At 38.3% G+C, this 20018-nt stretch overlaps 1 protein-coding gene across 9 annotated transcripts in view; it reads left to right on the top strand.

Annotated features, from left to right (window-relative positions):
• Positions 1–20018, top strand: part of c4h2orf76 (chromosome 4 C2orf76 homolog) — a 111690-nt gene that overhangs the window by 12264 nt on the left and 79408 nt on the right. For all 9 annotated transcript variants that reach the window (XR_011356734.1, XR_011356735.1, XM_069935240.1 and 6 more), the window contains exons 3-5: positions 4943–4993; positions 5834–5871; positions 10446–10527. Coding sequence is in view for 7 of the 9 variants with exons in the window: in XM_069935240.1 (XP_069791341.1) it covers positions 4943–4993; positions 5834–5871; positions 10446–10527 (171 nt within the window). In the remaining 2 variants the exon portion in view is untranslated. The remainder of the gene's footprint in view (positions 1–4942; positions 4994–5833; positions 5872–10445; positions 10528–20018) is intronic.

Raw genomic sequence — 20018 nt, 5'->3', positions numbered from 1 at the left:
GTCATCAGTAAACTTTGTAGACCCCTTTCCAATCTTACCAATAATTTAAAACAGTAGGGGCCCCCAGCAACTGATCCTGATGGCAGCCCATTGTTTATATCCTCCTATCTGAAAATACTTATTTGTTCCCACTGTATTTTTGCCATTGAACTAGTCCATTTTGTTTTGATTTTCAGAGCACTTAAGGGAATTAACTGTGCTTTTCACTAATCTTCTCCCATGTGACAGAATTGAATTTGCACACCTGAATACAAAAATCCCTAGAGAGACTGCTTGTGGTCAACATCTGATGCTGTTAGAAACTAATATGAGCCCAGCTAACCTTGATTTCCAGTGTTTTTTTTTCCATTGCTACTGATGTCAGGCTAACTGGTCTGAAGGTTCCTATTTCCTAATTTCTTAAATAGTGGGGTTACATTCGTTACCTATAAATCTGGGAATTTTTCAAAAGGCCATGAAATTTCAAAATTGCCATCTTAAACCTTAGGTTTCAGAATCATCTGGTTATGGCCATTTATTACCTTCCAGTCTTATAAATTTCTATAAGACTAATTTTTAACTAATGTTCATTTATTTGTACTCCCCATGTACCCTAGACATAGTTCTCTGCAGTTTCTTTAGGTTTTTGTTAGCTCCTTCATACAATTTATCAAATTTTACTTTTTACGGGATATTCACTTCAGCTAAACTTTTTAAATTTGTACGGATTTTTTTGTTTCTTGTTTTTATTTTACTAGTTTTCTGATTCTACTTGAAACATGCAACATTATTTAAAGACTTGATCTAGATGTAGCGTTGATGTTTTTTTTATGTGGATTGTCGAAAAACAAGGGTCCAGCCATTCCTGACAGGATGAGGTTTTTTTTCACCGAGAGAGTGGTAAATCTCGGGGTTGAATTGCTGAGTAGATTGAGATGTTTGGATAATTAGATATTAAGTGAATGGATTGATGAATGAGGTCTAATTGTCATATACATAGGCATAATTTATAAGGGTTAGTGCAGGAAAATGGCACTATCATATTGAATTATGGGGTAGGGATGAGGGGGTGTAATAGATTACTCTTTGATTTCCTGTGTTTCTTTGCTCTTGCTGAACTCTGATATGTTCTCAAACTGCAGGCCATTCTGCTATATTTACCAACATTACACACTTTTCCTTACATGGATCACTCTGTTTTATTTTGTCTTAAAGAGAAGCATATTACTGTTATGCATCAGTTCTTTAAATATTACCTTTTTTTGTGTAAAATCTCTAAATGTAGTTTCCCATTCTACCTTGGCCAAACTTGTGCTTTAATAGTTTGCATTATTTGTATTTCAGATTTGATCATTTCCAAAGGCCCTTACTACTTGACTATCAATTAACCCTTTATACTGCATCTAGCTCTTCCCTTGTTGATTCCTCATTGTACTGATTTTTTTAAAAATAAAAATCTATATACTTCTGTCCTCATTTGGTCTTTCCAGTCAGTATGTACCAAATAGTAACTTCATTCCCGATTAAACACGTAGCTTTTAATTTTTAAAATTTGTGTAACTGGTGTTCTGGTGTCTATCATAATCCCCAATTTTCTTCAAGAAACAAACCTTTTGGAAAAAAAATTGTTAGCCATTGTGTAATCTGAAAGCTGCATCAGGTTCCAGACAACTTCAAGATGAACATATAATTTCAGGTTTGCTGTATCATGTAGGAAGTTGGAAACATTATGCAATTAAACATGCTAAATTCAATAAAACTTAATGTTGCTGACATACTGACCTAAAAATGTTTTGCTGCTGAGTTTCATTTGTATCCAGCATAAGATGCCGCTTTTTCACGGTCACAGTGTCCTGGTGAAATCTTTCAATATGCTTGTAACTGACTGCACGAATATCAGCAGGAAACAAGTCTCAAGTGCAAATGCAGAAAATTATTTTTCAGTAACACATTGCACTTCTTGGATTTGTGTGCTTGAAACATGCTATCAATCAGCAGGATGTGGTCTTTGGTCATGCTGCGTATCTGAGCCTTAAATGTTTTTTTTCTCTTTGGCTTGGCTTCGCGGACGAAGATTTATGGAGGGGGTAAAAAGTCCACGTCAGCTGCAGGCTCGTTTGTGGCTGACAAGTCCGATGCGGGACAGGCAGACACGATTGCAGCGGTTGCAAGGGAAAATTGGTTGGTTGGGGTTGGGTGTTGGGTTTTTCCTCCTTTGCCTTTTGTCAGTGAGGTGGGCTCTGCGGTCTTCTTCAAAGGAGGCTGCTGCCCGCCAAACTGTGAGGCGCCAAGATGCACGGTTTGAGGCGTTATCAGCCCACTGGCGGTGGTCAATGTGGCAGGCACCAAGAGATTTCTTTAGGCAGTCCTTGTACCTTTTCTTTGGTGCACCTCTGTCACGGTGGCCAGTGGAGAGCTCGCCATATAATACGATCTTGGGAAGGCGATGGTCCTCCATTCTGGAGACGTGACCCATCCAGCGCAGCTGGATCTTCAGCAGCGTGGACTCGATGCTGTCGACCTCTGCCATCTCGAGTACCTCGACGTTAGGGGTGTAAGCGCTCCAATGGATGTTGAGGATGGAGCGGAGACAACGCTGGTGGAAGCGTTCTAGGAGCCGTAGGTGGTGCCGGTAGAGGACCCATGATTCGGAGCCGAACAGGAGTGTGGGTATGACAACGGCTCTGTATACGCTTATCTTTGTGAGGTTTTTCAGTTGGTTGTTTTTCCAGACTCTTTTGTGTAGTCTTCCAAAGGCGCTATTTGCCTTGGCGAGTCTGTTGTCTATCTCATTGTCGATCCTTGCATCTGATGAAATGGTGCAGCCGAGATAGGTAAACTGGTTGACCGTTTTGAGTTTTGTGTGCCCGATGGAGATGTGGGGGGGCTGGTAGTCATGGTGGGGAGCTGGCTGATGGAGGACCTTAGTTTTCTTCAGGCTGACTTCCAGGCCAAACATTTTGGCAGTTTCCGCAAAGCGCTGAAGAGCTGGCTCTGAATGGGCAACTAAAGCTGCATCATCTGCAAAGAGTAGTTCACGGACAAGTTTCTCTTGTGTCTTGGTGTGAGCTTGCAGGCGCCTCAGATTGAAGAGACTGCCATCCGTGCGGTACCGGATGTAAACAGCGTCTTCATTGTTGGGGTCTTTCATGGCTTGGTTCAGCATCATGCTGAAGAAGATTGAAAAGAGGGTTGGTGCGAGAACACAGCCTTGCTTCACGCCATTGTTAATGGAGAAGGGTTCAGAGAGCTCATTGCTGTATCTGACCCGACCTTGTTGGTTTTCGTGCAGTTGGATAATCATGTTGAGGAACTTTGGGGGACATCCGATGCGCTCTAGTATTTGCCAAAGCCCTTTCCTGCTCACGGTGTCGAAGGCTTTGGTGAGGTCAACAAAGGGCTGTGTACGGCCCCTCACCCCGTCCAAAGCCCGCTGCGCAGCTCAGACGGCAAAGTCCTCCTCAGCGACAAGATCTCCATCCTCAACCGATGGTCAGAACACTTCCAATCTCTTTTCAGTACCAACCGCTCAGTCCAAGATTCCGCCCTGCTCCAGCTCCCTCAACAGCCCCTAAGGCTAGAGCTGGATGAGGTTCCCACCCTGGATGAGACATATAAGGCAATCGAACAACTGAAAAGTGGCAAAGCAGCAGGTATGGATGGAATCCCCCCAGAAGTCTGGAAGGCTGGCGGCAAAACTCTGCATGCCAAACTGCATGAGTTTTTCAAGCTTTGTTGGGACCAAGGTAAACTGCCTCAGGATCTTCGTGATGCCACCATCATCACCCTGTACAAAAACAAAGGCGAGAAATCAGACTGCTCAAACTACAGGGGAATCACGTTGCTCTCCATTGCAGGCAAAATCTTCGCTAGGATTCTACTAAATAGAATAATACCTAGTGTCGCCGAGAATATTCTCCCAGAATCACAGTGCGGCTTTCGCGCAAACAGAGGAACCACTGACATGGTCTTTGCCCTCAGACAGCTCCAAGAAAAGTGCAGAGAACAAAACAAAGGACTCTACATCACCTTTGTTGACCTCACCAAGCCGCCTTAAATGTATACTTGCCACAAATGTAAGAGAATGTATCGCAGCTGTTGCAATATTGACAAGACTTTTCTGCTGTATTGAATCTTCCTGAAGACTGTAAATGTTATTGTTAAGTACATTCACTATGCCATTGCCTGAAGAACATGTGTATTGATATACTTTCGATCTATAATCAATGTAATGCACATCATCTGTAGATATGAGCTGCTTTTATAGCCTGTCTACATCTATCTTGAGTAAGTATGCCCAGGCTTCAGACAACATTTGTATAGTGCTTGCACTGAGTCCATACCCAGCATGCTTTTACCAAAACAGCTTGCTTTGTGGGCAATACATGAATAAACACAAAATATGACAGGAAATCACAAAAAAAATTATAACTTGAAAAAAGTATATGATAGGAATATCTTGAGGTGATTTTTGTGATCAGAGGCACAAAATCCATAAAATATATCCAAAACTATTCGGGAAACAAAATCCTTTGTTGTCCAGAGTTATTTTTGCCTCTTGCTTTTTTTTTTTCATTCCCCCTAAACTGATTCTGCTCTTCAATAAAATACTAGAAACCTTCCTATCTACATCCTTTAAACTTTTTCTTTCCACTCACATACCACTTTAAGTAATCCCTCATTAATCACAGAGCATCTATGGCATAGGGATTACTTAAGCTGATACAAATGGAAAGAAAAGGTTTGAAAACCACTGCTTTAAACTATTCTTTATTTGACATGCCTCTTTTTCCATTTTGCCTTCCTTTTGTAAAAATTAAGTAGCTTGGAATTCCTAACTTTGTATGGCCAAAAATTATTGTGTTTTTAAGTAACTTGAAGAGTCAACGTTGATACACTTAAACAGAGTCATTTTTATTTTTGTTGGATCAATGCTAAAAATGCTTGGATTTGTTTTCTGCAGATATACCTTCAAAGTCTGGACTTCCCCCACCATTTAAGAAGTACACCTATGGTACGCTATATTTTAATTGAAATTATGCAATAGATTTTTAATGAAGTTGCAGTTTTTATTCATAAAGCTGAATGGTTGAAGATCCTTACTAATTTGTCATATTTATATGACACATATAACTAAAATGTTTGAATTTCTTCTGAATTGTAATATTCATTTAGAAATTTCTATTAAGTATTTCAAATTCCTGGCCACAAGTCTCCTGCTCATTGTTTTACTCTGGTTTAAAGACACACTTTGTTTTCCCCGAAAGTGAATGATGCCAGTGTTGTAGTGCTAAACTCTCCTGTATTGCCCTTGATTGACAGCTGAACCTTGCTACACATTTGTTAATTAGGAACATACTATATTAGCTCTCTTCCACACCATTCATCTGTAGGTGACAGCTTCTCTCTGAGTGTTGGTTGTTACAAAAAAATGCCAGTAAACCTGTAAGCATCAATATTTTTATAGTGTGGCGCCTCTTTTGAGTTTATATTTAATTCAGAAGCAATTTGGAGCTTAAGCATTTTCAAATATAAAAACGCTATTTATTAATTTACTCATTTTGTGAATACCTCTGGATTTTTAAAACATTGATTGAATTGCTAATGTAAGTATATTTCTGAATATGATTTTGTTCATTGGTTGAGCACATTCTCCTGCTATTTCCTTTGGTCTGCAGTTCCAGCTGTTTCTTCTCTATCTGAGGAGAGATTTATATGTGACTCTAAAAGTCTTAAAATTATAAGACTGTTTCTAAATTAGGTAGGTAGTGAAAATAAGAAAAATTGGAAATAGTGAGAAAATAGAAAAAGACTTTTTGGAAATTGTGTAACTGATTATTTTTATCGACTTTAGATACATTAAAGATTATTCACCAAGCACATGGGGCAAAGGTATGTTTCCATATGGAACATTTTAAATGTTTTTTTACATTTAATATTTTAAAACTTGTTGCAGTGTTATCAATCACTTTAAAATGTATATCGTTTAGCACAACAAAAAATAAATCACTAATCTATGGAGGACCTCAGTTTTCTTCAGGCTGACTTCCAGGCCAAACATTTTGGCAGTTTCCGCAAAGCAGGACGTCAAGCGCTGAAGAGCTGGCTCTGAATGGGCAACTAAAGCGGCATCATCTGCAAAGAGTAGTTCACGGACAAGTTTCTCTTGTGTCTTGGTGTGAGCTTGCAGGCGCCTCAGATTGAAGAGACTGCCATCCGTGCGGTACCGGATGTAAACAGCGTCTTCATTGTTGGGGTCTTTCATGGCTTGGTTCAGCATCATGCTGAAGAAGATTGAAAAGAGGGTTGGTGCGAGAACACAGTCTTGCCTCACGCCATTGTTAATGGAGAAGGGTTCAGAGAGCTCATTGCTGTATCTGACCCGACCTTGTTGGTTTTCGTGCAGTTGGATAATCATGTTGAGGAACTTTGGGGGACATCCGATGCGCTCTAGTATTTGCCAAAGCCCTTTTCTGCTCACGGTGTCGAAGGCTTTGGTGAGGTCAACAAAGGTGATGTAGAGTCCTTTGTTTTGTTCTCTGCACTTTTCTTGGAGCTGTCTGAGGGCAAAGACCATGTCAGTGGTTCCTCTGTTTGCGCGAAAGCCGCACTGTGATTCTGGGAGAATATTCTCGGCGACACTAGGTATTATTCTATTTAGTAGAATCCTAGCGAAGATTTTGCCTGCAATGGAGAGCAACGTGATTCCCCTGTAGTTTGAGCAGTCTGATTTCTCGCCTTTGTTTTTGTACAGGGTGATGATGGTGGCATCACGAAGATCCTGAGGCAGTTTACCTTGGTCCCAACAAAGCTTGAAAAACTCATGCAGTTTGGCATGCAGAGTTTTGCCGCCAGCCTTCCAGACTTCTGGGGGGATTCCATCCATACCTGCTGCTTTGCCACTTTTCAGTTGTTCGATTGCCTTATATGTCTCATCCAGGGTGGGAACCTCATCCAGCTCTAGCCTTAGGGGCTGTTGAGGGAGCTGGAGCAGGGCGGAATCTTGGACTGAGCGGTTGGCACTGAAAAGAGATTGGAAGTGTTCTGACCATCGGTTGAGGATGGAGATCTTGTCGCTGAGGAGGACTTTGCCGTCTGAGCTGCGCAGCGGGCTTTGGACTTGGGGTGAGGGGCCGTACACAGCCTTTAGAGCCTCATAGAAACCCCTGAAGTCGCCAATGTCCGCGCTGAGCTGTGTTCGTTTGGCGAGGCTAGTCCACCACTCATTTTGGATCTCCCGGAGTTTGCGCTGAAGATGGCTGCATGCGCGACGGAAGGCTTGTTTCTTCTCTGGACAGGACGGCTTTGTAAGGTGAGCCTGGTGGGCAGCTCGCTTCTTTGCCAGCAGCTCCTGGATTTCCTGGCTGTTTTCGTCAAACCAGTCCTTGTTTTTCCTGGAGGAGAAGCCCAGTACCTCTTCAGTGGATTGCAGTATGGTAGTCTTCAACTGATCCCAGAGGGTTTCAGGGGACGGGTCCGTGAGGCGGGTTGCATCGTCGAGCTTTGCTTTGAGGTTTGCCTGGAAGTTTCCTCTCGCTTCGTCTGACTGCAGGTTTCCAACATTGAACCTCTTTCTGGGGTAGCCGCTCTCAGTGAAGTCCACCTGGCAGATGTAGGCAGCCTCCAAGAACGCGGCGCGGGCTACACACTCTACTGGTCTGGCAAGCCTTCGGATGAACGACGCCTATCTGGTGTAGGCTTCATGGTCAAGAGCTTCATTGCCTCCAAACTCGAAAACCTTCCGACAGGCCTCTCGGACCGAATCATGTCCATGCGACTCCCACTTCAAAACAAGCGTCACATCACCCTCATCAGTGTCTATGCTCCAACCCTCCAGGCGGAACCAGCAGAAAAGAACAAGTTCTACACCGACCTGCGCAACCTCATCCAACGTACCCCTACAGCCGACAAGGTTGTCATCCTGGGCGACTTCAACGCTCGTGTCGGCAAAGACTCAGAAACCTGGCCAGGAATCCTGGGCAAGCATGGCGTCGGCAAGTGCAACGACAATGGGCGCCTCCTGTTGGAGCTCTGCGCAGAACAGCGGCTTGTCATTACAAACACCCTTTTTCAGCAGAGGGACAGCCTTAAGACCACATGGATGCATCCCCGATCCAAACACTGGCACCTCCTGGACTACATCCTGGTGCGAGAAAGTGACAAACGAGATGTGCTCCACACCAGGGTCATGCCTAGCGCGGAATGCCACACTGACCACCGGCTGGTTCGCTGCAAGCTCAACCTTCACTTCAAACCAAAGCCCAGGAACAATAAAGCCCCCACTAATCTATCATAATCTTGCTGAAACAAATGTGCTATTGTATGTCCAATGTTTTGTTTCCTGAAACAAACTAATGAGTTTACATGCTGATTCCATTGCAGTAATGTTTGTTTAAATTGCTAGATTTGAATAACCCTATGCATTCTCAAATCATTTTAATTGAGTATTAGAATTATTTGACTGACCACTTTTTAGTGTTGCAATAGTGTAAAATCAAGCTTGTTGATAAAATGTTAAATTATTTCCATGAATATTGACATTTGTGATTTTTGCATTTTTAAGTCTGTTTGGCGTCCATCTATGAACCAGGAAACAAAATGGTGCTTCTGTAGTTTAAGGGTTTTTTGCTTTGTCTATTAATTTTTAATTAATATATATTGCTGCATAACAAATTCAATTCTTTTTATTCTTTTTAATCAAATTGTTGTTGTGTAGTTTTTACATTCCACATTTTCTTGCAGCTTTTCACTTCTGGGCATTTTGTATCAAATAAATATTTTTTTTTAAATTTGATGCTTCCTATTGATGAAAATTTGTTACTGTTGAGATCCTTTATGCTTCCATAAATCTAAAGCTTTCCATAACAAAGAAAACCATTAAAATTGAAAGTATACCAGCATTCTGGAGTAAAAAAACCCCAAGGTTCTTTTGAAATTGTTTGAGAAAATTTCTGAACTAGTTTTATAGCTGGTGATTGTTTTCCTGAAGAATGCTCTCTGGATCTGTAGTGTACATAATGACTCATTTCAACAGCATAATTTTGTTGTCAGGAAATGGCACAGAGTAAATGTTTCTTTTAAATTTTGAAGATTTAGTGTTTTTAAAGTAGTTGAAACTGATGGCCTTCATTGCTCCTCCCCTGCACCATTACTCTCCTTGACTTGCTTCGCAAACATGTACGAATAATCATGCACATTATCTGTTACCTCTACAGTAGTGTTTAATATTTTTGGTTTGTTTTGCATTTACTTGGTCTCTTTTATTGATGTAGGTGCATTCAGTTTTTGATTCATCCGGGAATGGAGCCAATTTTTGTTGATGACTTATTTAAAGAAAATACAGTGTTGGAAAATGTATGGCCATACACTTTGGTAGAATGAATAAAAGGACAGACTATTATTTAGATGGAGAGAAAATTCAAAATTCGAACATGTAACAGGACTTGGGAGTCCTCATGCAGGATATACTAAAGGTTAACCTCCAGGTTGTCAGCAGTGAAGAAGACAAATGCAATGTTGGCATTAATTTCAAGAACAATAGGATACAAGAACAGGGATGTGATGTTGAGGTTTTGTAAGGCACTGGAGAGACCTCACTTGAAATATGGAGTACAGTTTTGGGCTCCTTTTTTAAGAAAGGATGTACTGGCAGTGGAGAGGGTTCAAAGATTCTCAAGAATCATTCCTGGAATGAAGGGATTAGCATATAAGGAATGTTTGACCACTCTTGGACTGTACTCCTTGAAGTTCAGAAGAATGAGGCTGAACCTCAGAATTTTTTGAATATTGAAAGGCCTGGACAAAGCAGATATGGCAAAGTTCTTTCCCATGGTAGAGGAGTTTCAGACAAGAGGGCACAAATTCAGGATTGAAGAGCGGCCATTTAAAACAGATGTGGAGATATTTCTTTAGCTAGTAAGTGGTGAACCTCTAAAATTTGTTAGGGTGGCAGTGGAGGCTAGATCTGACTGAAAGTTGGACATATCCTGAGTGATAAATATTAAAACAAACCATGAGATTGATCCAGGGATAAGAATCTATCCCACTTCAAATCCAGCTTTCAAACCAAAAAAAAAATTATTTTGGGAGAATTAAAGTCCAACATGTCACATTCAAAATTCTCGTGATGAAGGTGATTAGAAGTTTCAAAAGATATAGGGGTCAATTCATAAAATAAAATCATAACCTTGACATGTTGCTATGATTGGACCATTGTGGACTTCAGTGAAACCAAAATGAAAAATTCTTTGTGGAAAAGTAAAACTTGGTTTTGTAATGCTACTCCATTAAAACATGGATTAATGGATAACAGTTGTGAATGCAATTTGAGTGGCCCACTTTGTCATTTTTTTAAATAGGGAAAGAAAATATTGTTATGCAAGGTTGAAACTTCATGTAATGAAGCAAAACAAACTGTAATACACAGATTTTTGAATCATAATGCAATAATTGTTTCTCTTATACAGACAAATGATCTTGTTGTAAGTTTAGATAATGACGATCAACTTGTGTTGAAAGAGACAAACACACTGAAAGAAGCAGGAGTGGGTAAGTCCTTGTAAATGTTTGATTTAATATTTTTTATTGTTTGGAAGGTGATTAGGATTTAAGAAGCATTGAACAATGGGTAGTTAATTACATTCTGTCCATCTCACAGTGCAATTGATCATTGACTAGGTGCTCATTCAGGGTTGTTATTGGCATCATCTATGTGGACAAAGATCTCTCAAACTCATCAAGAGCATACAACGAGATTTAAAAAAATGCTAGTGGAGAATTTCAAAAAAGGAAACTATCCTAATGCAGACATTTGTGGAAACCCAACAATTCTTTTTGTCTGGAAAATGAACGATTCAAGCAAAGGTATTATGCAATTTTAGGTTGGAACAGACACCTTGCAGCCTATCATATTAGTCAAACGTGATCATGGGGAGTCATGGACAAATCATCTGGAACTGCAAGCTGCATGCGTGCAGCCAGACATGAGACCACTGTTAATAATGAAATAAGGGAAAGACTATATAGAATTATGAGCCCACTCTTCTGCATGCAACATTGAATGCAACATTGAATGGAAGAGTTCCAGATACTGACACCTTCTGACAGAAAATTCTGGTTTGTCTGTCATAAATGGACAATCACTTACTATATTTATTTGACCTGAAATGTTAGCTCAGTTTCTCTTCTCACGCAAGCAGATTGATCGGCAGACAAATTTCAGCAGTTTGTTTTTACTTTAGATTTCCAACTTAAAATTAAACTTAGATTTATTTTTTCTATTATGTTCACCTTCTATATTTGAACAATTACCCATAATTCCCTCAAAGGAAAGCCTACTCTCCACCTGCACCCGGTCAACCTCCCCAGTTTTGGCCAAGATACCTCCCTTTTTAAACTTGAGTGGATGCTGTCCAACCTTGGAAGTAATCCATCCATTTTGGCTATTAGTCAAATAAACACTTCCTGAATAGTTTCCAATGTATTATATCCTTCCTTCAGAATATATAAAGCATTTTACTTTATTTTCAGTCACATTCTTTGAAAACATTTAACCGTTGCTACATCTGTAGGTCCCTCCCCCCCCTTCATGGAGTTGTTCGAAAGTTGAACAATAACATCATAATTAACCCCCTTCCCAAGTTTATAGATAAAACCTTCCTAATATAGTATACTAATAAAGACTCTTACTAAGCAAGGATAACGAGACACCTTAAGAAAGTCATCCCAACAGCAAGCAGCATCAACAATCCTTCATCCTTGGCAATGCCATTTTATTCAAACATAACTTTATTCAAACTTCATTTAAACAGCTGCTACGAGCAAAGCTCTTCATCCTGCGTGACTCCATTTCATTTAAACAAAACTTTATTCATCAGCTGCTATGTGCGAAGCTCTTCATCCTGGGTGGCACCATTTTATTCAAACACAACTTTAGTCAAACTGCTGCAATGAGCAAAGCATGACCAAAACACTGTGTTGGCTGAATATTGCTCCCATCTTCACCAAAGGTTTATGCGTTACTTCAGAGAACATTAACAATTTAAAATTATTGTTATTTATTTATTTTTTTGCCAGTTGCTTGAATTCTGGATAACAGTGGGGGTGGGGTGGTTTAACTATATTTAGATAATGCTCTCATACCAAAATTGACAATCTTGTAATTTTGCACATTATGTTCTATTTATTCAGAACTTCCATATTTATGTAACCTGTTTAACTTTTCAGTTTCCTTGCATCTCTTCATAACTTGCTTTCCTACTATCTTTGTGCTTTCTACAAATACAGCAGTATATGTTTTGTATTTGCAAGATATGAAGATATGCTTAGTTTGTGTATGTAGGTAGTGTAACATCTGTGTAGCAGAGACTGATCTACTTAATCTTGGATCCCCATGTCTCTTGACTAAGACTTCAGTCTGTCAAGAAGTATCAATTGGGATGATGCTGTACAATAGCTCAAATTTACACCTGGGAAACTTCACTCCTCTGCTCCATTAACAAGTTGGGATCAAAGAAGACTTGGCTGTAAGGAACTGCCTAAGAATGAAAGACCCTCAAAGGCTGTAAATCTGAAATAAAAGCAGAAAATCTTGGAAATTCTCGAGTCAAGTAGTAGGTATGGAGGGAGAAGCAGTTAACATTCTAGTGGAATGACCTTACAGAACCATTCAAGGTCGATTGTTCATCTGAAATTTTAATTGTTTCTCTATCTCACACATGTCAAACTCTGGCCCGCGGGCCAAATTTGGCCCGCTATATAATTATATTTGGCCCGCAAGATCATTTCAAAAATGTATTAGAGGTGGCCCGCCCTGCAGCGAGAGCCGATGCTGTTTTTTGGTAATGTCACCCCCACCATCCTCCCCTTTCATTGCACATCCTTCCCCATTGTAACACGAGAAATTGTAACACGAGAAGTCTGTCGATGTCATCAGCCGGCAAGCCAGTTGGAAGGCTCCCCGCACAACTAGTCACTTCTCCCACCTGTCGAGCGGTACGGCGGATGGGCGAGCGCCTGTAATTGCCTGTCGGCGCGACGGACATGGCAGGCTGCGCACGGCCCCGGGCAGCGCGAGCCCCGCGCGACTGGCACCGGACGGCCCTTCCACAGCGCGAGCGCATTTCTCCTGGTCGCCACGGCCTTCAGCGCTTGCACCCGCGCGGACCCCAGGGACGGCTGGTTCGGCCCTGCACGTGAAGAGAGAGATAGTGGCTGTCCGCAAAGGCTGATCGGCAGCGCGCTGGGCCTGAGTGGGTGGGTAAGCAGGGGTGGGCAGAGGGTGTAGGTGAGGAGTAATGGGCAGGGGAAGTTATGGTGGTGCGAGGGGCAGTTAGAGGGAGGGATGAGTAGAAGGAAGGGTGGATAGGGAAGAGGTAAAAGGTGAGGGGCAGGGTGAGTAGGGGAGGGGTAATTAGAGGGTGAGAGACAGGTAGAGGAAGGAACAGGTTGTGGGGAGAGGCAGTAGAGGGGCGTGTATAGGATGGGGTGGGTAGAGGCAGAGCGAGTGGAGTGAGGGGTGAGTAGAGGTTGGGTAAAGGACTGGTCAGGTAGAGGGATGGTGGGTCGAGGATGAATAGAGGCCTAGAGCCTGAGGAGTGAGCAGGAAATGCTGAGTCCTGATGCAGGCCAAAATGGACACAGCCTGTGAATGCTGACAACATCTCTACAGGGACCAAATATGTTTCCCTCAGGTCAAGCAAAGGGTGAACTTGAGCTACCTACTCCTGACCTGTAACATTATCCTCCTAAAGTTATATCCTAAAGTTTAACATTACATATGTTGAAAGAAGAGAAAACATGCAGATGTTGTTGAAAATTTTCAATAAATATTTAGTTCAGCCCTCGACTTAGTCCAAGTTTTTAATTTTGGCCCTCCGTGAATTTGAGTTTGACACCCCTGCTCTATCTGCTATTGCTGTTTGATGCTATAAAAATGCTGGGAAAATAGATATGAAGATCTGATTATGAATAGAGCATTCCAAGAATCACATGCAACGACCAGGTTATTCATTATACCTATACCAAAAGTTGAAAAAGATGACTATTCAAAAGTTCATGTATGTGAATCCTTGAAGAAATTTTTGGAGACAAAACTACTGGAATGCAGAGCAATTAAAAAAAAAACTACTGAACAAATCCACACAGCACTCATAGAAGGAAATAGAAAGTCAATGTTTCTTGTTTAAATCCTTCAAAATTGAAAAGGAAGACGGGCAATATTACAGAAAAAAGTGAGAGGGATCAGTAGATAAGTGGACAGACGAGGGATAAGGGATTGACAAATGCATGGAGCCAGGTGTGGGAGCAGGAAGAGAGGAGATGGAACAATGAAGTAGGAGAGTGATGATATTAGTCGATGAAATTGAGAAGTTCCGGAAAGGTGCAGGAATCTTCCAAAAGTGCTCTTTAGCATCATTCACATCCATTAAAATGTCTATGTTTAGACTTATATATAGCAGTTTTCTCTTTTACACTGGGGCACTGATAGAGGTTTTGTATCCAGTCTCGTATTACCTGCAAAGAATGTGGTGAAAAATCTTTCATGTTCTCACTTGTTCAAATCAGAAGCAATGTTGAGGGCAGGGGTACATTGTCAATGGTAGGATTTTTTTTGGAATATTTTATTTAACCATTAAAAAAAATACAATTAATAGATAAAACTTAAGAAAATCATACATGGTATATTTAATACAAAGTAACCCCCTATAACCCCCCCCCCCACTAAAAAGAAAGGAAAAGAAGAGATTAACCATAATAACTAAATTCATCAGTTAATTATCATGGATTAGAGAAACACCACCACTGTGTGACTGGGGGTTTCAAAAACTCGATAACTAACCCCCTATAACCCCCACCCCCACTAAAAAGAAAGGAAAAGAAGAGATTAACCATAATAACTAAATTCATCAGTTAATTATCATGGATTAGAGAAACACCACCACTGTGTGACTGGGGGGTTCAAAAACTCAAACCCATATAATCCAAAAAAGGGCTCCAAGTTTTACGATAGAAAAAATAATTATCATGTAGATTGTTATTTTCTTCAATGGAATACAAGACCTCAATTCCATATGCCAATGCTAATCTCAAAAATGGAATTTGAAATGTATTTAATCTTAATTCTAAACTCAACCTTTTAATGTTACCCATTAAAAGCACTAGAGGATCTAATGAAGATTTCACTTTCAAAATATCCTAAAAATTCCTTGTCTATTCCAAAAATGTGTTACTGTTTCACATAACCAAGTAGAATGTTAAAAAAGAACTTACTTCCTTCTGACATCTAAAAAATAAATCTGAAGAAATTAAATTATATCTCCTTAATTTTTCCAGAGTTAAATATAATTGATGAATAAAATTATAATTTACTAACTGATACGTGACATTTATAATTTTAACCATACTATCCTTACCTAAATTCATCCAAACATCTTGATGAATAAGTATTCCTAAATCCTTTTCCCATATCAACCTAGATTTATGCAAATCCAACTTAGACATTTTCTTCTGTAATAAAGAATACATCTCCAATATAAATCCCTTCTTACCACCCTATAACTAAAATTTCAAACTTAGATTGTTTAGGTAACTGTAAAATTATCCGATAATAAAGTTTTAATTTGATAATAAGAAAGTATTTGAAGATGTATCCTATTACTTTCATTCTTTCATAACACTCTTGTACAAATTTAATGCCCTTTGATCCCATAACTTCAAAAGTTGATTATTAAGTGTAAATGGGGAAAAAGCTTATTTTGTTACAAATGAGTTTTGCCTGAAATCTTCCCTTGAGTACTTATAACTTCATTTATTTTATCATAGTTCCATTAAATGTTTCAAAATAGGTAAATTATAATTGCTCAATAACTTAGAATTCCATCTATAAATAAACTGATCCATCTTTTTCCCACCAATTTTAGATAATTCAATATTAGCCCATATCAATAACCTTTCCAAATCAAACATTCTATTAATAAATGTCAACTGTGCTGCATCATAATTTGGAAATTCAGAAGTTGTAAACCTAATTCATATTTCCAAGTTAATTTTTGTAAAGATACCCTAGCCATTTTATCCCTCTATAAAACAAATTTTCACCATGGAGTTCAAATCCTTAAAAAAAAATATTGAGGGAATCTTACAAGGAATAGATTGAAATAGATACTGAATCTTAGGAAAAATATTCATTTTAATACAATTAACTCTTCCTATTAATGTAATCGGTAAATATTTCCATTGATTCAAGTCATTTTTAATTTTAGAAAGTAATGGTAAATAATTTAATTAGTGTAAATGATTATAATTATTATCTACCTTAATGCCTAAACACTTAATTAGATCTGACCATTTACATTTAACAATGTTTACAAAGAGAATCATCCATTGCCGCTAATGGCATAATTTCACTTTTTTCCCCCAATTAATTTTATAGCCTGATATTTTGGCATACTGTTCCAATCTGTTGTGTAACCGCTTCAAAGAATTTTGAGGTTCTGTTAAGTGTATCAAAACATCATCCACAAACTAATTTTAAATTAATCAGATTTCACTTTATTACTTTAATATTGCCTAATCATCTGAGACAAAGATTCAGTAACAAATGCAAAAAGAGCTGGCGACAAAGGGCATCCTTGTCTAGTTGATCTATTCAATGTAAAAGATAAAGAGAACTGTCCATTTTGTCATAACTCTAGCAATACGATTTTTATATAAAGCCTTAATCCCACCAATATATATTGGACCAAATTTAAATTTCTCCAAAACTTAAAAAAAAACTCCACTTAACTTCTACATCCCTGAAATAACCATTGATAGGTTTGATTCCTCCCGAGAAATGTTAATCAAAGAAATCAATTTCACAATGTTATCTGCTGAATAACGATTTTTTAAAAATCCAGCCTGATTCAAATTAATTAAATCTGATAAATATTTTGCCAATCTATTAGCTAGATCCTTTGTTAAACCCTCATAATCAATATTCAACAACGAAATTGGTCTATAGGACCTTGCTTTCAATGGATCCCTATTTTTTAAAAAAAAATATTTTTAAAAGCGTAACTAATAATTGCCTGAGAAAAATAATCCAGAAAAGAATGAACCTCTGTTGCCTGTTTCAATACTTCATCAATAATGGAATTAATAAGTCTTGAATTTTTAAATAAAATTCAGAAGTAAAGCCATCATCCCTTGGAGACTTCCTATTTGGCATAGATCGACGTGCATCTATTACCTCTCGAAGTAAAAGAAGCATCCAAATCTTTAATATCCTTACTACTCAAAGAAGGTAAATTAAGATGAAATAATTTTAGCTTCATCCTCTACTTCAGATTTATATAATTTTGCATAAAATTCCCCAAACACATCATTAATCTCCTGAGGTGTATATTATAATCATTGAATCTTTCCTGATAGCATTTATTGTTCTTGAAACTTGTTCTGTTTTTAATTGCCAAGTTAAAAGCTTATGAGCTCTTTCCCCTAATTCATAATAATTTCTTTAGTTCTCTGTAATAACTTCTCAAACTTAAAAGTTGGTAATGTATTATATTGTAATTTCATATTAATCAATCACATTTTCTTAATCTCTGTTGAATTTTTCTGTAAATATTTTTCAAAAATCTCTATCTTCTCTATTTACTTCAGCTACATGTTTCTTAACTTTAGTAGTAAAATTAGTAGTAATAATTTGTTCCTTCAAATATGCTTTTAAAGCATCCCATAAAACAAATTTACTTATTAACTAACTCCATATTTATTTTCAAAAAATATTTGCTCTTTTAAAGATCACAAAGTTCTACATTTTTTAAACAAAGAATTAAATCTTCATCTATCAATCCTCTATGAGCCTGTACATGTTATTAATAACACTGAATGATCAGACAAAGTTCTACTCTTATATTCAGCTGATAATACACAACCTTGCAATTGTGCTGATAACAAATCTATTCTGGAATAAGTCATGTCGAAATGAATAAAACGAGAAATCTCTCTAGGATTCAATTTCCTCCAAATATCAACTAAATTCATATCTTTCATTAATATCATTAATTGTCTTGCCATTTTTGTCCTAATTACTGTTTTTGGAGATTTATCTTACAATGGGTCTAAACAAAAATTAAAATCACCTCCAACTCTAACTTTTTCATATGCTTGATTCAAATTAAGAATATAATCCAACATAATTTTCTCACCTTCTATGTTGGGAGCATAAATATTCATCAAATTTCATGATTCAGAATTTTTTTTTAGTTAATAACTAAAAATCTACCAACTGACTCAGTAACCAATTTCAATTAAAAAAAAATAACTTTTTATTAATCAAAATGGCTACACCTCTTGCTTTAGAATTAAACAAAGAAGCTATAACTTGACCAACCCAGTCTCTTTTCAATTTCTGATGTTCATTCTCAGTTAAATGTGTTTTTTGCAAAAAAGTTACATCAACCTTCAACTTTTTAATATATGCCAATACACTTTTTCTCTTGTTCGGATTATTGAGCCTGTTAACATTAAAAGTAGCAAAATTTAAATTGGCCAGCATTTCAAGTTATCTCAAACCACCTTACCACATGATGGTACTCCTCTCCATGGCAAATATACACAAAAAAAACTCCACAAGAAAAAAAGCAAAGGAAAAACCCCGTACATTAAAAAAATACTGTACTACAGTATTACCTCCCTCAATTGTACAAGAGTGACCAATGCCACAAAGTGGCCAACAACTTCAGAAGGAGGAGCAAGCCAAACCACCCCTCCCGAACAGAACAAAAGGAAAATAACAATCAATAAATTGTTTCATGTATGATAAGCTTCTTCCAAGCCTCTATTAACTTGATCATCATCAATATCAATTTCAACCACCTGTTGAGATCCCCTCTCTGGTATACCATTCTTCTTCTTCTGAGCTGGTGTGGACTTGATTGATTTTTCTTCTGTTTGTTATCAGATAAAGAATTAACAAATGAGCTTCAGCATCATCTCTAAAAAGCTGAGAATGAAAGTCTCCTTAAAAATCTTTAAGAATGGCAGGATATCAAAAAGCAAATTTATATCCTTTCTTCCACAAAATAGCTTTGGCAGAATTAAACTCTTTATGACGTCTAATAACAGCTGGACTCAAATCAGCATAAAAGAAAACTATTATTCTCAACTACCAAGGGGCTTTGATTACTTCTCGCATTCTGAACTGCAACTCTTAAAATCAATTCCCTATCTTGAGAACGCAAGCATCTAATCAGAATAGAGTGTATCGCACTATCCAATCCCAAGCCATTTGGGAAATATTCTTTCCCCAAAACTTCAGGAATCCACTTCTGAAGAGAATTGAACTGGATCAGGACCCTCAAAATTTTCTGGAAGACCAACAATCTTAACATTATTCCTCTGACTTTGATTTTCCAAAGCATCAATCTTCTTCAATAAGTAATTCCTCTGAATTTCCCATCCAGTAAATGAATCCTCCATCTGTCCCACCTTTTCTTTACACTGATTCACATCTTTACAATCATAAAATCTTCAATTTTCTTAAACGTATCTTGTACTTTATCCACCAGCTTCATACACTTTGTCACATCCAGCTTAATAAACAACATCTCTTCTTTCATACCAGTAAATTGTTTATTCATAGAAGAAAACCCGTGACTCGTTTGATTTGCCAGATTTTCCATTTGCTTAGACAACATACGTAATTGACGTGATTCAGAATAATGAGGATCAGATTTAGATTTCATTGAGACATTCTTAGATATGCACCTACCCTTATAAATGACTGTCCTTCTGTACGTGGATAAATGTCTTCTTCCTCCAGTCCCCCAATGGCAGGACTTTTAAACAGTGGAGAAGAACTTGAAGTTCAAGTACATAGATCCATCAGGGTTGCCGCACAAGTTGATAGGGTGGTCAAGAAGGCATGTGATTTGTTGGTAATATTGTAGCCCTATAAATTTTTGGTGAGACTACACTTGGAGTATTGCGCGCTATTGTGGTCACCTCATTACAGGAAGGATGCAGAGAAGATTTACCAGGAAGTTGCAAGGAAT

This window comes from Narcine bancroftii, chromosome 4, assembly GCF_036971445.1.
Source record: "Narcine bancroftii isolate sNarBan1 chromosome 4, sNarBan1.hap1, whole genome shotgun sequence".
NCBI lineage: Eukaryota > Metazoa > Chordata > Chondrichthyes > Torpediniformes > Narcinidae > Narcine > Narcine bancroftii.
The sequence above is the reverse complement of the archived record's forward strand: the minus strand, read 5'-3'. Positions and strand labels throughout refer to the sequence as shown.